The following is a 19,492-nucleotide window of genomic DNA, read 5'->3' on the forward strand; positions in this document are numbered from 1 at the left end:
CTGCTCCGATGTCTCCACCCAGTCCTGTCAAAGGTATGGGAGCTCAGACCCCGCACATGGTTAAGCTATGGGAAATAAATACCCTACCATATGTACAGAACTCACCGGATTCGCAGGGCGCTTCGCGCTTAGCCCGCGGTCCTCGGTAAGAGAAGGAGGGACCTCGGCGCCCTTGAACAGCACCCTCCACACGTCCTTATGCATTGTGTCAAAGAGCTCGCTTAGAGTCTGGTGCTGGGCCGAGTCGAACTCCCATAAGTTGAAATCCCGTTGTTGACACGGGAGGATCCGGCGGAAGAGCATGACCTGGACTATGTTGACAAGCTTAAGTTTCTTGCTTATCATGTTCCGGATACACTTCTGGAGTCCGTCCAGCTCCACCAATGAACCTCGGGACAGGCCCTTCTCCTTCCAGGAAGTGAGCCGCGTGGGGATTCCGGATCGAAACTCGGGGGCCGCCACCTAGTTAATGTCGCGGCGCTCGGTGATGTAGAACCACCCCGATTGCCACCCCTTTATGGTCTCCACGAAGGAGCCCTCGAGCCATGTAACGTTGGGCATTTTGCCCACCATGGCTCCGCCGCATTCTGCTTGTTGGCCGCCAACCACCTTCGGCTTGATATTGAAGGTCTTCAGCCATAGGCCGAAGTGGGGCCGGATGCGAAGAAAGGCCTCGCACACGACGATGAACGCCAAGATGTTGAGGATGAAATTCGGGGCCAGATCATGAAAGTCCAGCCCGTAATAGAACATAAGGCTGCGGACGAATGGATGGAGGGGAAACCCTAGTCCGCAGACGAAGTGGGGGAGGAAAACCACCCTTTCGTGAGGTTCCGGGGTAGGGACGATCTGCCCCGCGGCTGGCATCCGGTGCGCGATATCCGCGGCTAAGTATCCGGCCCCACGTAGTTTTTTTATGTGTCCCTCCGTGACGGAGGAGACCATCCACTTGCCTCCTGCTCCGGACGTGTTTGGAGAGAGTTGAGGAGAAGGATGTGGACTTGGGCGCTGGAGCTCGAGTGCGCGAGAATGGATGAGCAAGGAGGAAGAAGGCGTGGGTAGAAAAAAGTGAGACCTTATCCCTTTATAAGGGCGGACAAAACTATGCGCCCCCACAAGCCTGGTAAAACTTGCTTATCCCCCAAGCGCCGTAATTGATGGCGTGGTTGGGTTACCCATGTTTGTATTGATGAGAATCCCGTGATAAGGGGAACACGATCTATGCTTTGACAAGACGTGTCAAGAAACCGCCTCGCGTTATGTGCGGAGCTGGTTAGAGAAAAAACGGTTCAGATGATTACCGGGCCGTGGCGTGATGTCATGCTGCCGAAATGTGTCAGAAGATTAGATTTGTGGAAATATTATTCTCTCTATGGTGGAACTTATTTTGCAGGGTCGGACACTATCCTTATATTCAAACTCTTCCGTGGTGTATTCGGAGGAGGAACCCGCCTTGCAATGCCGAAGACAACACTGCGCGTCGGACTCATCGTCATTGAAGCCTGGTTCAGGGGCTACTGAGGGAGTCCTGGATTAGGGGGTCTCCGGACAGCCGGACTATATCCTTTGGCCGGACTGTTGGACTATGAAGATACGAGATTGAAGACTTCGTCCCATGTCCGGATGGGACTCTACTTGGCGTGGAAGGCAAGCTAGGCAATACAGATGTACATATCTCCTCCCTTGTAACCGACCTTGTGTAACCCTAGCCTCCTCTGGTGTCTATATAAACCAGAGGGATTTAGTCCGTAGGACAACATACAATCATACCATAGGCTAGCTTCTAGGGTTTAGCCTCTCCGATCTCATGGTAGATCAACTCTTGTACTACTCATATTATCAAGAATAATCTAGCAGGACGTAGGGTTTTACCTCCATCAAGAGGGCCCGAACCTGAGTAAAACATCGTGTCCCCTGCCTCCTGTTACCATCCGCTTTAGACGCACAGTTTGGGACCCCCTACCCGAGATCCACCAGTTTTGACACCGACAGCCGGCCTCTCTAGGCGCGCCCCAAGGAGTCCTACTCCCACCGAGATTAGGATTCCCTTGCTTCCCTTTGTTGGTTCTAGGAGAGAAGGAAGGAAAGGGGGCCGGCCCCCTTCCCTATTCGGATTGGGCTTGGGGGTGGGGGCGCCCCCTCCTTTGCTTCTTTCCCCTCTCTTCCACTAAGGCCCAATAAGGCCCATATACCTCCCGGGGGGTTCCGGTAACCTCCCGGTACTCCGGTATTCTCCCGATTTCACCCGGAACCGTTTCTATGTCCAAACATAGGCTTCCAATATATCGATCTTTATGTCTCGACCATTTTGAGACTCCTTGTCATGTCCGTGATCAAATTCAGAACTCCAAACTACCTTCGGTACATCAAAACACATAAACTCGTAATATCGATCGTCACCGAACGTTAAGCGCGCGGACCCTACGGGTTCGAGAACTATGTAGACATGACCGAGACATGTCTCCGGTAAATAACCAATAGCGAAACCTGGATGCTCATATTGGTTCCTACATATTCTATGAAGATCTTTATCGGTCAAACCGCATAACGGTATACGTTGTTCCCTTTGTCATCGGTATGTTACTTGCCCGAGATTCGATCGTCGGTATCTCAATACCTAGTTCAATCTCGTTACCGGCAAGTCTCATTACTCGTTCCGTAATGCTACATCCCGTAACTAACTCATTAGCTACATTGCTTGCAAGGCTTATAGTGATGTACATTACCGAGAGGGCCTAGAGATACCTCTCCGACAATCGGAGTAACAAATCCTAATCTTGATCCATGCCAACTCAACAAACACCATCAGAGACACCTGTAGAGCACCTTTATAATCACCCAGTTACGTTGTGACATTTGGTAGCACACAAAGTGTTCCTCTGGTATTCGGGAGTTGCATGATCCCATAGTCATAGGAACATGTATAGTTATGGAGAAAGCAATAGCAACAAACTAAACGATCATCGTGCTAAACTAACGGATGGGTCAAGTCAATCACATCATTCTCTAATGATGCGATCCCGTTAATCAAATGACAACTCGTGTCTATGGTTAGGAAACATAACCATCATCGATTCAACGAGCTAGTCAAGTAGAGGCAAACTAGTGACACTCTGTTTGTCTATGTATTCACACATGTACTAAGTTTCCGGTTAATACAATTCTAGCATGAATAATAAACATTTATCATGATATTAGGAAATATAAATAACAACTTTATTATTGCCTCTAGGGCATATTTCTTTCGAGCGGAAGTGTTATGACAACGCAATTGATGTAGTCGTACGTCTTCACGATCGACCGATCCTAGTACCGAACGTACAACACCTTCGCGATCTGCAAACGTTCAGCTCAGTGACGTCCCGCGAACTCACGATCCAGTAGAGCTTCGTGGGAGAGTTTCGCCAGCTCAACGGCGTGATGACGGTGATGATGTTGCTACCGGAACAGGGCTTCGCCTAAGCACCGCTACGATATAACCGAGGTGGATTATGGTGGAGGGGGCACCGCACACGGCTAAAAGATCAACTGATCAACTTGTGTGTCCATGGGGTGCCCCCTCCCCCGTATATAAAGGAGTGGAGGAGGGGGCCGACCCTCTCTATGGCGCGCCCTGGGGAGTCCTACTCCCTCCGGGAGTAGGATTCCCCCCTTTCCTAGTAGAAGTAGGAGCCCTTCCATGTAGGAGTAGGAGAGGAAGGAAGGAGGATAGAGGGAGGAAGGAAAGGGGGCCGGCCCCCCTCCCAATTCAGATTGGGCTTGGGGGGCGCGCCTCCCTCCTTTCCCTTCCCTCTCCTCTATTCCACTAAGGCCCAATAAGGCCCATATACTCCCCGAGGGGTTCCGGTAACCTCCCGCTACTCCGAAAAAATGCCCGAACCACTCGGAACCATTTCGATGTCTGAATATAGGCTTCCAATATATCGATCTTTATGTCTCAACCATTTTGAGACTCCTCATCATGTCCGTGATCAAATCCGGGACTCTGAACTACCTTCGGTAAATCAAAACACATAAACTCGTAATACCGATCGTCACCAAACGTTAAGCGTGCGGACCCTACGGGTTTGAGAACTATGTAGACATGACCGAGACTCATCTCCGGTCAATAACCAATAGCGGAACCTGGATGCTCATATTGGTTCCTACATATTCTACGAAGATTTTTATCGGTCAAACCGCATAACGGTATACGTTGTTCCCTTTGTCATTGGTATGTTACCTGCCCGAGATTCGATCGTTGGTACCTCAATACCTAGTTCAATCTCGTTACCGGCAAGTCTCTTTAGTCGTTCCGTAATGCAACATCCCGTAACTAACTCATTAGTCACATTGGTTGCAAGGCTTATAGTGATGCGCATTACCGAGAGGGCCCAGAGATACCTCTCCGACAATCGGAGTGACAAATCCTAATCTCGATCCATGCCAACTCAACAAACACCATCGGAGACACCTTTAGAGCACCTTTATAATCACCCAGTTGCGTTGTGACGTTTGGTAGCACACAAAGTGTTCTTCCGGTATTCGGGAGTTGCATGGTCTCATAGTCATAGGAACATGTATAGTTATGGAGAAAGCAAAAGCAACAAACTAAACGCTCATCGTGCTAAGCTAACGGATGGGTCAAGTCAATCACATCATTCTCTAATGATGTGATCCCGTTAATCAATTGACAACTCATGTCTATGGTTAGGAAACATAACCATATCATTGATTCAATGGGCTAGTCAAGTAGAGGCAAACTAGTGACACTCTGTTTGTCTATGTATTCACACATGTACTAAGTTTCCAGTTAATACAATTCTAGCATGAATAATAAACATTTATCATGATATAAGAAAATATAAATAACAACTTTATTATTGCCTCTAGGGCATATTTCCTTCAGACTATACATTTGACCAACTAGATGTGGGTTATATGTAACAAAATAATATACCATTGAATTCATATTCAAAAGAGATTTTCAATGGTATAATTTTGAAGTCCAAAAATACATACACTGATCTAGGGGGTGTTCGGAGTCCCTCCGCTCCGGACTCAGCTTCGCGGAGCTGACGGAGCTGCAGGTTAAAATAGTGGAGCTGGAAATTAGGTGTTCCGCAGATCCCGTAATTCCGCAGAGCCAGTGGAGAGCTGAAAAGGCACCCAATATGGTCAAAATTAAATTCCGACTATATATTTGACCAACTAGATGTGGGTTATATGTACCAAAACAATATTACCATTGAATTCATATTCAAAAGAAGTTTTCAACGGTACAATTTTGAAGTCCAAAAATACATATCACTGATCTCATATGGTCAAAGTTAAATTTGAAATCCGTGCACGCGTCCTATACATTGGAATAGAGGAAGTAACTTTATACTCCTTCCGTTTTAGTTTATAAGGCGTGCGCGTACCCCTAGGTTGCCAATTTTATCACCGTAATATAAACTATATATCACAAAAATTATACCGTTTGAAAATAGAACATTTGAAGTTTATAATGTTATGTTTTTCGTAATATATGACTTCTATTAGGTTGGTCAAAATGATAACCTAGGGGTACGTGCATGCCTTGTAGAGAGACATAGTAATAGAAAATCAGAGGCAAAATTTTAAAATCATTAACCAAAAAAGAGTTGAATCAAAGTTAATAGTTTTCAAAATTCATTCTATACTTATAAAAGATAAAGTAATTCCATATTGCAAGATTGAGGTCGGACCAAGCATCGTAGTTCAAGGTTAGATTTAGGATAGACTTCTCTGTTTGAAAAAATTGGGTGTTCTTGTTCAAATGTGTAAATTGCATGTTAAGGACGCAATACTTTTATTTGAAAGGAGAATGGTCTTATGAATGACGACTCCAAAATGAATGATAAATTGGTCTAGAGAACTTTTTGGCATAAAATTAGTTTACAATATAATTTTCTTGATGAGATTGACTTATCGTATGGAATAAAGTCAATCTGATGAAGAGTTTACTTCAGCATAATAGAAAGTCAAGAACTAATATAGTTTACTCCATAGTTAAACACATAATCCCGTTTGGAGAAAGAAAAATCATGGCAAAATTTAACAATTTATTTAAAACAGTTTTTCTCAGTATATTTTTTAAAATAAACACCTTTATTAATTAGAAATAACGGTTACATCGTCTATTAGAGGTTGTATGGTTTCGACCAAAGGCTCCTCAATCTATTCCCTTGTCTCAGAAAATCTAGTGATTCTAATAATGTCGAAAAATTATGAGACCTTTTGATTTTTTTAGAAAAAGGAGGGACTCCCAGGCCTCTGCATCAGAACGATGCATACGACCAACATTATTAAAAAGCAGAAAGGTTCAACAAAGGTCATAAAGCCGAAGTGAAGGTAAAATAAAAGCTCACAAAGAGCCTATAAAAAGTAACCACAACGCCACAACCGGCCGGCATCAACAAGATAAGAAAACTAATTGCCTATCCTATTACATGGCCGCCATCCAAACCGGTTGAAAATATCCCGTGCTACCATCTCCCACCGGATAGATCCAGTAACCAAACGCTCCCTGGCCTCCGTCGGAGTGAGTAGCGACCACATACGGATCAAAGCAGTGGCTCGGAAGATAACCTACAAAAAATGAAAATGTGTTGTTCTATTAAATACCAAATCATTTCTGCAGTTCCAGACTGCCCACAATAAAGCACATACTCCTACACGAATGTGTCTCGCTGTTTCGGCCGGTATCCCGTTAAGCCACGTTTCAAATAACGTGCTGACAGAATTTGGAGGAGCAATATTAAAGGCTATGTGTACCGTCTGCCATAGCACTTTTGCCAGCGGGCAGTCAAGAAAAAGGTGTTTGATAGTTTCATCCTGATCACAAAAACTACACCTAGTAGGTCATGTCTAGTTACGCTTTGCCAGATTGCCTTGGTTAGATGACTTGTTTATGAACAAACCACATAAACACTTTAATTTTCAAAGGAACTTTGACTTTCCAAACATTTTTGGAACTAGGAATAGAGCTAGAGTTGATAACATCGATTTAACTGTAAATTCCCCAGTCCTAGTAAGCTTCCAGCGTAATTGATCGGGTTGTTGAGATAGCTGGACCGCCATCAGTGTACGCACCAAATGGAGCCAAGCTTCCCAACGATTACCGGCTAGCATTCTCCTGAATTAAATATTAAGGGGGGTGGACTGGAATACTGTTGCAACAGACGCTTCACGTCGTTGAACAATATTATACAGAGTCGGGTATTGAAGCGCGAGGGGTGTCTCTCCTAGCCAAGTATCTTCCCAGAAATGCGTGTCGGTACCATTTCCGATAATGAACTTGGTCCTATTGAAAAAGGCTGATTTGACTCGCATCAACCCTTTCCAGAAAGGCAAATCCGTCGGCCTTGCTGTCACTTGGGACAATGTTTTGGAGTGAAGATACTTACTATGGAGAATCTGTGCCCATGTGGCATCAGTCTCTACAGATAACTTACTGAGCCATTTGCTGAGAAGACATCTGTTCTCGACCTCAAGATTTTCAATGCCAAGACCCCCTTGGTCTTTGGGTCTACAAATAATATCCCACTTGGCTAGTCTGTATTTTCGTTTTAGTTCATCGCTTTGCCAGAAAAAACGGGATCGATAGAAGTCTAGTCTTTTCCTAACTCCAACTGGGACCTCAAAAAAGACAAAAGAAACATAGGCATACTCGTGAGAACCAAGTTAATGAGAATTAATCGGCCTCTGTATGACATGAGCTTGCCCTTCCAGCAACTCAGTTTCTTCTCAAAGCGATCCTCAATGCACTTCCATTCTCTGTTTGTTAGCTTACGATGGTGAATTGGTATACCTAGATACGTAAAAGGTAGAGACCCCAATTCGCACCCAAACAGTTGCCTATAAGCCTCTTGTTCCTCATTGGCCCTTCCAAAACAGAATAGTTCGCTTTTGTGAAAGTTAATCTTTAACCCGGTCAATTGTTCAAATAAGCATAACACCAGCTTCATATTTCTTGCTTTTGCCAAGTCATGTTCCATAAAGATGATAGTATCATCAGCGTACTGTAAAATAGATACACCTCCATCCACCAGATGAGGCACCAAGACACCCACCTGTCCAGCTTCCTTAGCCCTCCCTATTAGAATTGCCAACATATCAACTACAATGTTGAACAAAATAGGCGACATCGGATCACCTTGTCTAAGGCCCTTATGTGTCTGGAAGTAATGACCGATATCATCATTCACTTTAATTCCAACGCTCCATTTTTGCGTGAAATATTCTACCTGTCGTCTCCAGGCTTCATCAAAACCTTTCATACGCAAGGCCTATTGAAGGAAAGGCCATTTGACTTTGTCATACGCTTTCTCAAAATCCACCTTGAAAACAACTCCATCTAGTTTTTTCGTGTGATTTTCATAGAGCGTTTCATGAAGGACCACAACCCCTTCTAGGATGTTTCTGTCCAGCATGAAAGCAGTTTAGGAGTGCTGCACCACAGAATGCGCAATCTGTGTGAGCCTATTAGTCTCGACGTTGGTGAAAATTTTGAAACTAATGTTAAGAAGACAGATTGACCTGAACTGCTCAATTCTCACAGCCTCTATTTTCTTAGGAAGCAACGTTATTGTTCGAAAATTCAAGTGAAATAACTAAAGCTATCCGGAGAATAAATCATGGAACATCGGTAACAAATCGCCCTTAATAATATGCCAGCATTTTTTATAGAACTCCACCGGAAATCCATCCGGCCCTGGAGCCTTATTATTTTTCATCTACGAAATGGCTTCAAACACCTCTTTCTCCAAAAATGGGGCAGTTAAAATACCATTCTCATCTGCAGCCAATTGAGGCACATCCTCAATTCTAAACTCATCCAGGGATACGCAATTATCCTCCGGAGGCCCAAACAACTGCTTGTAGTATTCGGTTATGTATAGTTTTAGGTTTTCCTGCCCTAAAATCGTTCCTTCGTCTTGTTCAAGCTGAAAGATCCTTTCCTTTCTGTGCTTACCATTAGCGATCATGTGAAAGAATTGCGTGTTCACGTCCCCCTGGACGACTTTGCGAACCTTAGCCCGCAGCGCCCACTTCAACTCCTTTTCACGAAGAAGCTCTTTTAATCTCATCTCCGCTTCAAGTTTAGCATTAAGCTCTGAAGTGAGAAGAATTGTGGACTCGACTTTTAAATCTAGGGACTGAATAAGAGTAAGGAGCCTATCCTTTTCAACCTTATAGATCCCGCTAAGATGCTTAGCCCACCCACGTAAAAAACTCCTCAAGTGTCGTATCTTATTCTGCCAGCGCTCAACCGAAGTTCTACCTCCTGCATCCTTAGCTCATTCCCTGGCTACCAGATCCAAGAAACCTTCTCTTTCAAACCACGCCAGTTCGAAGGAAAAGGAATTTTTGTTCCCCGCGTGGGTTGCCTCACCGGAGTCCACCAATAAAGGTGTGTGGTCCAAAATTCCGCGCGAAAGTGCCTGGACCGTTACCAAGGGAAATTTCTGTTCCCATTCAACGCTCACAAGGACTCTATCCAGCTTCTCAAACGTCGAGTTTGGCAAGGTATTAGCCCAGGTGAAATTTCTACCCGAAAGCTCAATCTCTCTTAGATCCAAGCTTTCAATAGTGGTATTAAACATAAACGACCACCTGCCGTCGAAGTTATCATTGTTCTTTTCCTCTCTCCTCCTAATAATATTGAAATCACCCCCAACCAAGATTGGAAGCTGCTCAGAACCGCAAATTCGAACTAGATCAGCCAGAAACTCGGGTTTAAGTTCGGGCTATGCGGCCCCATATACCGCCACCAGTGCCCAATTGAACCCATCATCTTTCGATCTAACCCGAAACTTAACTGTGAAATCTCCCATCACAACACTTCGCACTTCCAGCGAATCGCATCTAACTCCAAGTAAGATCCCTCCAGATCTTCCTCTCAGAGGAAGGCAGTGCCAATCAAAATCAACACCTCCTGATAAGGTATTGAGAAACTATGGTGAGAAATTATCTCGACCAGTTTCCAAGAGTGCAATAAAATCCAACTTATAGTCAATGGAAGCCTCTGCAAGAAACCTTCTTTTAGCCAAGTCTTTCAGACCTCTGCTATTCCAAAAGATTCCTTTCATATTTTGTCATGAATTTTTTTAGAAGTACGGATCCTAGCACTCCTACGCACCACCGAAGCCGGGTAAATCTTCCGGTTCCACTTGCGTTTAGGTTTGTTTTGATCCTCCACCCGGTCCTCACAACCGGGCTCCATGGATCTAGCTACTTCACCCTCGAGAGCACCATCCTCTTCCTCAGACTCGGGAAAGGATGGTGTAAGGCCCGCACAGAAATTATCCAGTACCCTAACTCCAAACGCATCTATATCGGAGTCATTCATGGGTTTGACCGCTGCCAAGTTTCGAATCATTTCTAACGCATGTTCAGCTTCCAAATCCAGGATATCATTAACAGAATTAGAGATTTCACTATCATTACTACCTAGTGAAACTCCTAATTGGTTGCATTATTAATAATCTCATTATTAGTAAAATGCAAGATCGAATTAGCAGTGTTGATCGACATACCAGTAGTGACCTCAATGTCACGAAGCTTGGCCGCCCTCATAGCGCACCTCTGCTGCATGTGGTCAACCTCCGGAATATCCTAGAGCCTGGAACTCATCCGCCGCCCCACAGATACCGGATCCGAAATCCCTCCAAACGTGATAACCTCCTCCCGAGTGGCCCTGCACGAAGTAAAGCCTCCAGCCTCACCTTGAACACAGTACGGGGCTGCACCCGTCGAAGACGCAACCGGAGCTGCCTTGAGCAGCGGAGGTGAGCTCGGAGGCCTCGTCAACGTCGGCCTCGAATCGAAGCCCTGGGGCGCAGGCACGCAAAGGGAGGGGAGTACATGGGCCGCCTGCCTGTACTCCCCGCCCGTCCCGGCCCTCTGGCTGGAAGGCATCACGGGCGCCACAAGCGGCGCGACCACCAAGGCCGCTGGAGGAGAGGAAGGAGCCGAGGCCACCTGCCCAGGACCCCCTCCCCTAGGCTCAAGCATCGTCGTCGGTGAGGCCATGGCCAGAGCGGGAGAAAGAGGGGCCTCCTGCCCAGTCTCCTCCCCCCTGCATCGACCGAGCCCCCGAGCACCAGACCCACAACATCATCAAAATCCAGCAGAGGGAGCGTACGTTCCAGCACGTCATCGGACTCCACCCGGTCACTCCATAGTCTGGGAGGAGCATAAGCCGGCTCGAACGACCCAAATCTCAGCGCATTCATCGGCGCCAAAGGGGATGGTGATGTCCCGTCCCCGTGTGTTTGAGATACGGCCCCCGAACCGTTGGACACCCCTCGTCCAGAATTATCCACTGGCGCCTCCTTGGCAGCAGAACTGTCATCACCCTCATGCATGTCTAATCAGTCCCATTGATGGCCTCAGCGAACAACTCGGTATCCTCAAACTCAATATCAAGGGTGAAAATTTCGCCCCTATATGTCCAGTTGACCACATCAGGAACAAACTCAATATCCCGAACACTCACCAATAGTCGAGCCACCCCGTGAGCTCGGGTGAAAGCCATATCTACTCTCTTAGTTTTCCCAACCAAAATACCTAGGCTAGCAACAACCCGAGCATCTTGCATCGGCTTCGAGGGAGCCCCTGAAAAACGCAACCAAACCTGAGTAAGAGGCTTGCCCTGTGGCTCAACCTTCTTCCACTCATGGAACTCCAGTATACAATCTGTGCCAGGCACTCGGCACAGCCTGAAACTCAGAAGTCTCTGCAAATCCTCAACCGAGGGAAATTTAACCTTATACATGTTGCCCTCGAGACTGACAAGCTCCCACTGGTAGTCACCTGGAACTAACTCCATAAGCCTCTGCACAATCTGAGCCTCAGAGACATCACATTTGGTAACTTTCACAATTCCAGTGGTCATGCTCTGGGTCTCCTCTGGGATCTCTCGCGCACTAGGAGATTCGAAGATCATTAACTCAGCACAATACACACCATAAATAGTGATAGTCGGCATCTGATCACGCAAAAGCGGGCACTCCCCCGTATCATGCGCTGCCTTGAGGTATGTATCACAAAGCTCAGACACACATTCCACTATAAAGTGGCCCTTCTCACCACAACGATAGCACAATCTTCTCCTTCTTTCGTGCCCACTTGGACGGCTTATCAGAATATGCCATGTCTGCAACCTCAATCGACCCCGTCACCGGGATCTCAGCCGTAGCCAGTGTGGTGACCACCTCCATAGCCTGACCGGACAACTCCGACGTCTGACCGGGATCGGCCGCCTCCGCAGAGTCCGTCTGCTCAATGTCGACAGGCGGGGGAGGTTGCCCTTGTCGGTAGCGGCCACCTCGGCCACGACCACGATGACCACGGTAACCACCTCGCTGCCGGTAGTCAGGGCACGATGCCCCCTCAACAAAGCCTTCAGGAGGGCCGTAAAAAGGTCTCTCATATGTACCATCGCTTTGCCAAGCATAACCACGGTCACCACCCGTCGACGATGAGCCTCGGTGCTGGCCTTCACCATACACATTGTAGCCATCATCACCCCATTGCCCCCGGGATGGTCCGTTAGCACCACTATTAGTTGTGTCACGGGGCACACCTGCCCCTCCATTAGCAGGCATAGGCGGCGGTGCATGAGTCTGAGCCGGTCCAGGCCGCTTCTGCGTCGGCCTCGCGACGTGGTGCGGCGGCGGCGTAACCCGAGGCTGATGGCCAGGCGCCGGGACAGGCACGATGGCAGGCCTAGGCTGTGGCGGCCATGGCCCTTGCGCAGCGCCGCCCCGTCCCACAGCGGTGGCCGAGGCCCCAGAGCCATCCCACCCCTACCCGCGGTAGTCACCGCCGCCGGTACTTGCACCGGCGGCCTCTGCCCAAGCTGGCCCCCACCGTGTCCCGTGGCGACGAGCGCAGCACCGGCCACCACCGGAGTTCTAGGGATAGACAGGGCCACGCCACCACGGCCTACTCCAGCCGACGGAGGTCTCAGACCCGGCGTGCCGCCACCGCCTCCCGCCCCGGCCGGCGCAGTCCCAACGCCAACCGGACTCTTCTGTCCAACCGCCGTGCCGCCACCACAGCCAACCGGCACGGTTCCGACTGGGGGCTTCGGTCCAGTTAGGCCACCTCCACGCCCCGCCATGGCTGCGAGGGGCGGAATACGGGCAGCACGGCCAGCCTCACATCTGAGGAACCCGGGAACTGCTCGAGCTTGACGAACCCTAGGTGAGGCGGAAGGATAGATTGATCAGGAAACAGACGAACCGACGATATGCATGTGGCTACGTATTCCGTAGCTACGATCGGCGTTACCTGGGCCTCGTACCCAGGAACGACCGGTCCGGTCTGCCTTGCCTCGCTGCTGGCATGCTGGGCCGCATACCCAGACATGTCAGCGCCGGCCCGCTCAGCCGACGGCCCAGGAGAGCCCAGAAGCTGATTCAAACGCCTCTCTCTGTCCGCTCGGATCTGAGCCGCCGTGCAGGTCGCCGACGCCGGCGGCGCCGTCACAGGCCGGCCTTTCTTGTTCTTCTTTCTAGTCACACGCGTCCAAGAATCCGGTAAAAAAAATCCGACAAAGTGATAGGCTTGAGGCATTTCTTGGGTACTAGTCCTTTCCAAGGCCGGAGCACAGAAGCCGCCGTCCGCCGGTGAACTATCCGTCAAACTAGCTCCACCTTGTCCTCAGGGTTCAGTCCTTCCCGCGCCGGATCGTTGCATGGCACGACATTATCCACAATCATGGCCACTTCCTCTTTCGAATATTCGGGATTGAAAGCTTCGCAGATCACGTCCGATGGCGTTGGCGAATACATCTCCGGCGGTTCTCCGGCGCCGATCCCGTCGTCGTCGTCCTCATTCTCTGACTCCGCTAGCGCCCAAAACCGACCGCCGACGTGCCCACGCCCAAGGCCGATGGAGGCCGCCGTCGTCGCGGCAATCGCCACTGGCGTCGCCCGCGTCATATCGTCTTGATGCCTCATCTACTCAACCTTCTGTTGTATTAGTAAACGGATCAATTTCACGGTATTGTTGGTGAAAAAAAATCAACACATACTCCCTTCGTCGTATGTAGCACCACATTCATTTAAAGGACAAATTTTTTTGGACGAAGGGAGTATAAGTTATTATTCACGTTTTTTGTCATTTTTCTTGGCAGGATGTACCTACACCCGGGAATAGCATGGCATTTTCAAGTTCTGTCAATATTCCCCGCAAAAAAAAAGTTATGTCGATATAAAGAGGTTCGACAATAGTTGTCTTGAGTATTTTCCACTGAAAAAAATAGCACGCTATATCACCGCTAATAGCATGCTATAGCATATAGAGAATTGTCTCGCTAAATAAATCAATGTACAATGCCTTGCTAATAGCACGTTATAGCGCGTTATAGCACGCTAATAGCATATTTTCAAGGGTGACGCTATTTTCTGTAGCGCGCTATTTTTTTCATTGGTATTTTCTAATCTGATAACAAAAATGTAGCCAAAGGGTAATGTAACAAAAATGTAGCCAAGAGATTCTCACATGTTCCATCAGGCAAAGCAGAATTAACATTTCTGAATTCTCAATTCTAACTGGAATTTCCTTTTTCTATCTTCCCACAAGCCAGACATTTGCCAAGATGAAAATGCCAAGACATCCTGGATTTTTCTCCCTGGTGAAAAAAGCACTTCAGAACTAGTAGTTCGTTTTCCACCTAATTTTGCTATTCCTCATGTTCTAGTCTCAATTTTCCGTTAAGTTACAAACGCAGTTCCCTGAATTTTCAGAACACGGCCGTCTTAGAACTTAAACGAACATCTTGGATTTTTCAATAGAAAATGTGGCCAATTGAATCGCATGTTTTAGTCAGGCGAAGCCAGAGATCATCCCCATTTCCATTAACGAAACATCAATTCTTCAGCAGTGCGCAGGAATCGATACGACACACACACACACACACACACTCTAGCAGATGAGATCAAAAGACACACGCTCCATTACTCATAACAGGAAACTCGCTCCCACTCACACTCTGCTTCGATTGGACGCCCACACCATCCATCTCAGCTCAGGCGACCTGGACCTGGATGGTCTTCGGCTTCTTGGGCTCGGGCGGCGGCAGCTTCTCGACAGACACGGTGAGCACGCCGTCGCGGCACGCGGCGGAGATCTTCTCCATGTCGGCGTTCTCCGGCAGCACGAACTTGCGCATCAGCTTGCCCATGCGGCGCTCCATCCGCAGGTACCTAGCGTCCTCCTTCTCCTCCCTCCGCCGCTCGCCGCTGATCACCAGCACCCGCTCGTCCTCCACCTGCACCTTGATGTCGCCGGACCCCAGCCCCGGCATGTCCACCACGAACGCGTACGCGCTCGGCAGCTCCTTCACGTCGGCGGGGGTGGCCGCCATGGCGCGCGCGTCCCGGACGTAGGCGCGCGTCGGGCCCTGCTTCTCGCCGGCGGCATTGCCGGCTCCGCCGGACTCGCCGTCCGGGACGTCCAGCAGGTGCTGCAGCGCCGTCATCAGCGGGGTCTCCAGCCCGAACATCCTGCCCTCCATTGTCGCTCGCTGATTGTGATTGATCTCCTCGGCGTTGGACTGGTTGTTGAATTTTTGTGGGATGCTTTGGTTGTGATGCGACGGGAGGAGGAAGGAGTTTATATAGGTCGCCGGAGGCCGGGAGTCTGGAAGGTGATGGAAACTTCTGAAATGTGGTGGAACGAGCGCTGTGCGGCGGGGAGTAGTACTACCGCAGCTGATGAAGAAAGTTCTAGAGCGGTAGCTCTTGGCCCCATATGTCATTTGGGGGCAGGCATGACATGTCGTGGCAACCGGCAAGTGTCTCCTCTTCCGAGCGGCAAGCAAGAGAGATTTCTTTTTTTCCAACTACGATACTTACCGAGAGGTATTTAAAATTTTGAAAGTGCAACTATAATTTCAGAGTTAAATGCAGACTCGCGTAAACAGTAAATTACTGCCATTAAAGTTGGACTATATGTTTCAGATTGCAGTTACGCGATGGATGCGATCAATCTTGATGATGGCTACCAAGGGCCTGATGTCGCCACGGTAGCAGAGTGCAAAGACTTGATAATGGATTTCGCAAAAGTTCATCAGTTCACACATTGCTCCAGAGAAGCAAATGCTGAAGTAGATGGCTTGGCTAAACATTGCTATAATTCTAGATACCTAGCTTTTGGGACGTTTTTATCCCTGATTTTATTTCTCACCTTCATGTAAATGATCTGTCTATTATATGAGAAATAAAGTAGCAAAACAATAAAATCCAAAAAAACACTTACTAAGCAAAATAAAAGAAAATCAATTATTTTTTGGCAATGTGGCCTCCGTCCTAGCCTAGTCTATATGAAAGAAAAATACAAACATGAGTGCTGCAAATAACTTTTCTGAGCCCAAAATCTTTATGATACAGACCATCATGAATGTCTTTTCTTGGCAAATTTTTCCAAGCAGTTAGAGCATATGCCGATGTTCATTAAAAAACTATCATTTGTTTAACTTTTATTTGGATTTTGTTGTTCATGCCTGTTTGGATTTTGAATATCTTTGCCACATATTGCCATAGTATTTTGCCATATTTGCCTTACTCGAGGTGCTCAAATTCTTAGCCACATTTTGACTTGCCTTAGGGAATTTTTCTATATTTTTTGTATCTATGACATGTGAGACTTACTGCTAATAAAAAAAATTGTCTTAGTTGTGGCAAAGAACTAAACACATATCTAACTTGGTCAAACTTATCTAAGTTGATATGTGACAAAGTGTGGCAAATTGTAGTTTGGAACCAAACAACCCCGAAGTTTGAGCTAGGGAGCATAAAACTCCATATCTTTAAAATTTGTAATTTTCTATCCCTTTACTTTTAATCGTGTTTAGCGTTTCGGGTTTTATCATCAATTTTACTTCCAAAAAATTGTTATCGATCGACTAACAGGTGCGCTCCACTCAACTACCACAAGCGTCTGCCACGTGTCCTTATGGTTGTGAAAGATAAATAAATCCATTGATATTTTCTAAGTCTCTCACCAAGCTGTCGTTGTCCTTATAATTTTCATTTGTTCCCCTCTGCTCGGACAAGTATCTTTGGCTCTCAGGGCTACGTGCACACTATATGGGAAAAATAATAATTTTTGAAAAATTCAAAAAATTATCCAAATTCCTGGGAAACAAACTTAACCTTCAGTTTGTATTTGTATATATAAGAAAAATTGCCAAGGAATGACTTTAATGCTATTTTGGATGGAAAAAGTCAATACTATATAGTACAAGTTACTATTCATGCTTTTTGTCCTTGAAATTTTGTCTTTTTGCTCTGAAGTCGACCGGAGTTTTTTCTTAACAAAACTTTTTATATGAGTACAATTGAAGGTAAAGTTTGTTTTCAAAAATTTTAGAATTTTTCACTTTTTTGGAGAAAAAAATTCCCATGTAGGTTGCATTTACACCCTGAGAGTCAAAGAGTATTTCTCTAGGTTGAAGATACTATTTTTAGAATTAAAGAGTTTATGCGCGCGTAAGAGCTAGCTTTTGCTAGAGTAGTCCAAGATGATGGTGATTGATGGCTTTTTTCATCTCTCCCCATAAAGGCAAAGCCTTTTTAAATTAGAGCTTAGGCTCAAACTATGTCACCTTTATTTTCCCTGCTACTAAAAACACAGAAATGATAAAATCCGACCGTTTGGGGTTTGACTGGCAAATCAAACGTTTTCTATGGCAATTTCAGTGGACGTGAGAGTCACAAGTTTAGTTGACAAACACGATAAATTTCTAAAAAATCTAAGGACATGATAATTTTCTAAAAAAACTAAGGACTGATTTGTCATGCTTACCAATTAAGCTTGTCATGGTCAACAAATATAATTTGTCACAAAATCCGTCCGATTTGCCATGGTCAGATCCTGAACGTTCAGAACTTATCGGCGAAATGATCCTTGCGATCTGCTATTCTTTATTGCCGGCGGTTGCTGTTCTGATGCGTTGTTCCTATGAGGTCTTAGCACAAAGACTTCCCGACTATCTACTACAACAAGTTTTGTTCGGCTCCGATAAGGGAGGGGCGGTGACGGCGGCGCGTCTTTGGCTCACTTCAGTGCTTGTAGTCGTCGCTAGGTGGTCTATGAATCTGGTGTATTTTTTTATTATTTCTGATATTTGTTGTACTGACATGATTGAAGATGAATACGTCAGATGATTTCTCGCAAAAAAAGAAGAAGCGCTCCTATCATAGTTTTTAAAAAAATCCACATGTAAAAATTCCCAACCATGACGGTCCACGCGGATTAGGCCGAATAAGGCCCCAATGGGATTTAACCACTGCAAATCTTCAAATGTCTCTGTATGCTTGTGGTATGCATATTTGGGTGCCGTAAAAAAATGCATATTTGGCTAGGGACACCCCCCCCCCCCCCCCCCCCCCATATTGCATGTATCCCCTAAAAAGATCTGCATGCGTTTTTCCAAAAGGAAAATCTCTCTATGCGTATCCTTTACTAGAAAAAAAAATCTCTCTGCTGCCACGAATGACATGTGGGGCCCAAAGCTACCGCACAACCAATTCTGAGTGTCGAACCTCTAGAACATTCTCCATCATGGGTCGAAGGACTGCCCACTGCTCCGCGCTCGTTCCACCACCTTTCAGAAGTTTCCATCACCTTCCAGACTCCCCGCCTCCGGCGACCTACATAAGCTCCCTCCTCCTCGCCATCGCATCCCCACCAAAGCATTCCACAAAATTCAGCAAGCAATCCAACGCAGTCCAACCCGAGGAGATCGACCGAGCTCGAGAATGGCGGGCATGGTGTTCGGCTTGGATGCCCCGATGATGGCCGCCCTGCAGCACCTGCTGGACATCCCGGACGGCGAGGCCGGAGCCGCCGCCGGCGAGAAGCAGGGCCCGACGCGCGCCTACGTCCGCGACGCGCGCGCCATGGCGGCCACCCCCGCCGACGTGAAGGAGCTGCCGGGCGCGTACGCGTTCGTGGTGGACATGCCGGGGCTCGGGTCCGGCGACATCAAGGTGCAGGTGGAGGACGAGCGGGTGCTGGTGATCAGCGGCGAGCGGCGGAGGGAGGAGAAGGAGGACGCCAAGTACCTGCGGATGGAGCGCCGCATGGGCAAGCTGATGCGCAAGTTCGTGCTGCCGGAGAACGCCGACATGGAGAAGATCTCCGCCGCGTGCCGCGACGGCGTGCTCACCGTGACCGTCGACAAGCTGCCGCCGCCCGAGCCCAAGAAGCCCAAGACCATCCAGGTCCAGGTCGCCTGAGATGCATCGTGTGCGCGTCGAATCGAATCAGAGTGTGAGTGGGTAGCGAGTTTCCTGTGATGAGTGATGGGAGTGTCTGTCCTTTGATTTCATCTACTAGTAGTATGGTTATCTGAGGGAGAGGGTGTGTACTGTCTGTTCGTGCGTACTGGTGGTTGTTTGATGTTTCGTTAATGGAAATGGGGATGATCTCCGGCCTCGCCTGAATAAAACATGCGAACCTTAATTTTGAA

At 47.5% G+C, this 19,492-nt stretch overlaps 2 protein-coding genes and 1 pseudogene across 2 annotated transcripts; 1 reads left to right on the forward strand and 2 right to left on the reverse strand.

The window, feature by feature from the left end:
* Positions 1-12,184: 12,184 nt before the first annotated feature.
* On the reverse strand, positions 12,185-13,132 carry LOC147978655 (uncharacterized; annotated as a pseudogene).
* Positions 13,133-14,835: 1,703 nt separating this feature from the next.
* LOC125542958 (17.5 kDa class II heat shock protein-like) lies at positions 14,836-15,645 on the reverse strand. The gene has a single exon (XM_048706187.2). The coding sequence runs from the start codon at positions 15,530-15,532 to the stop codon at positions 15,044-15,046; it is 489 nt and encodes a 162-aa protein (XP_048562144.1). The 5' UTR covers positions 15,533-15,645; the 3' UTR covers positions 14,836-15,043.
* Positions 15,646-18,613: 2,968 nt separating this feature from the next.
* Positions 18,614-19,471, forward strand: LOC125542960 (17.5 kDa class II heat shock protein-like). Its single transcript, XM_048706188.2, has one exon. It carries the CDS (start codon positions 18,780-18,782, stop codon positions 19,257-19,259), a length of 480 nt encoding a protein of 159 aa, XP_048562145.1. The 5' UTR covers positions 18,614-18,779; the 3' UTR covers positions 19,260-19,471.
* Positions 19,472-19,492: the final 21 nt, after the last annotated feature.

The sequence above is a fragment of the Triticum urartu genome, chromosome 3A (genome assembly GCF_056163025.1).
Source record: "Triticum urartu cultivar PI428250 chromosome 3A, HENAU_Tu73, whole genome shotgun sequence".
In the NCBI taxonomy this organism is placed as follows: domain Eukaryota; kingdom Viridiplantae; phylum Streptophyta; class Magnoliopsida; order Poales; family Poaceae; genus Triticum; species Triticum urartu.

Excerpts from the sequence above, each read along its gene's own strand:
- LOC125542958 (XM_048706187.2), bottom strand. The coding sequence starts at position 15,532 with ATGGAGGGCAGGATGTTCGGGCTGGAGACCCCGCTGATGACGGCGCTG.
- LOC125542960 (XM_048706188.2), top strand. The coding sequence starts at position 18,780 with ATGGCGGGCATGGTGTTCGGCTTGGATGCCCCGATGATGGCCGCCCTG.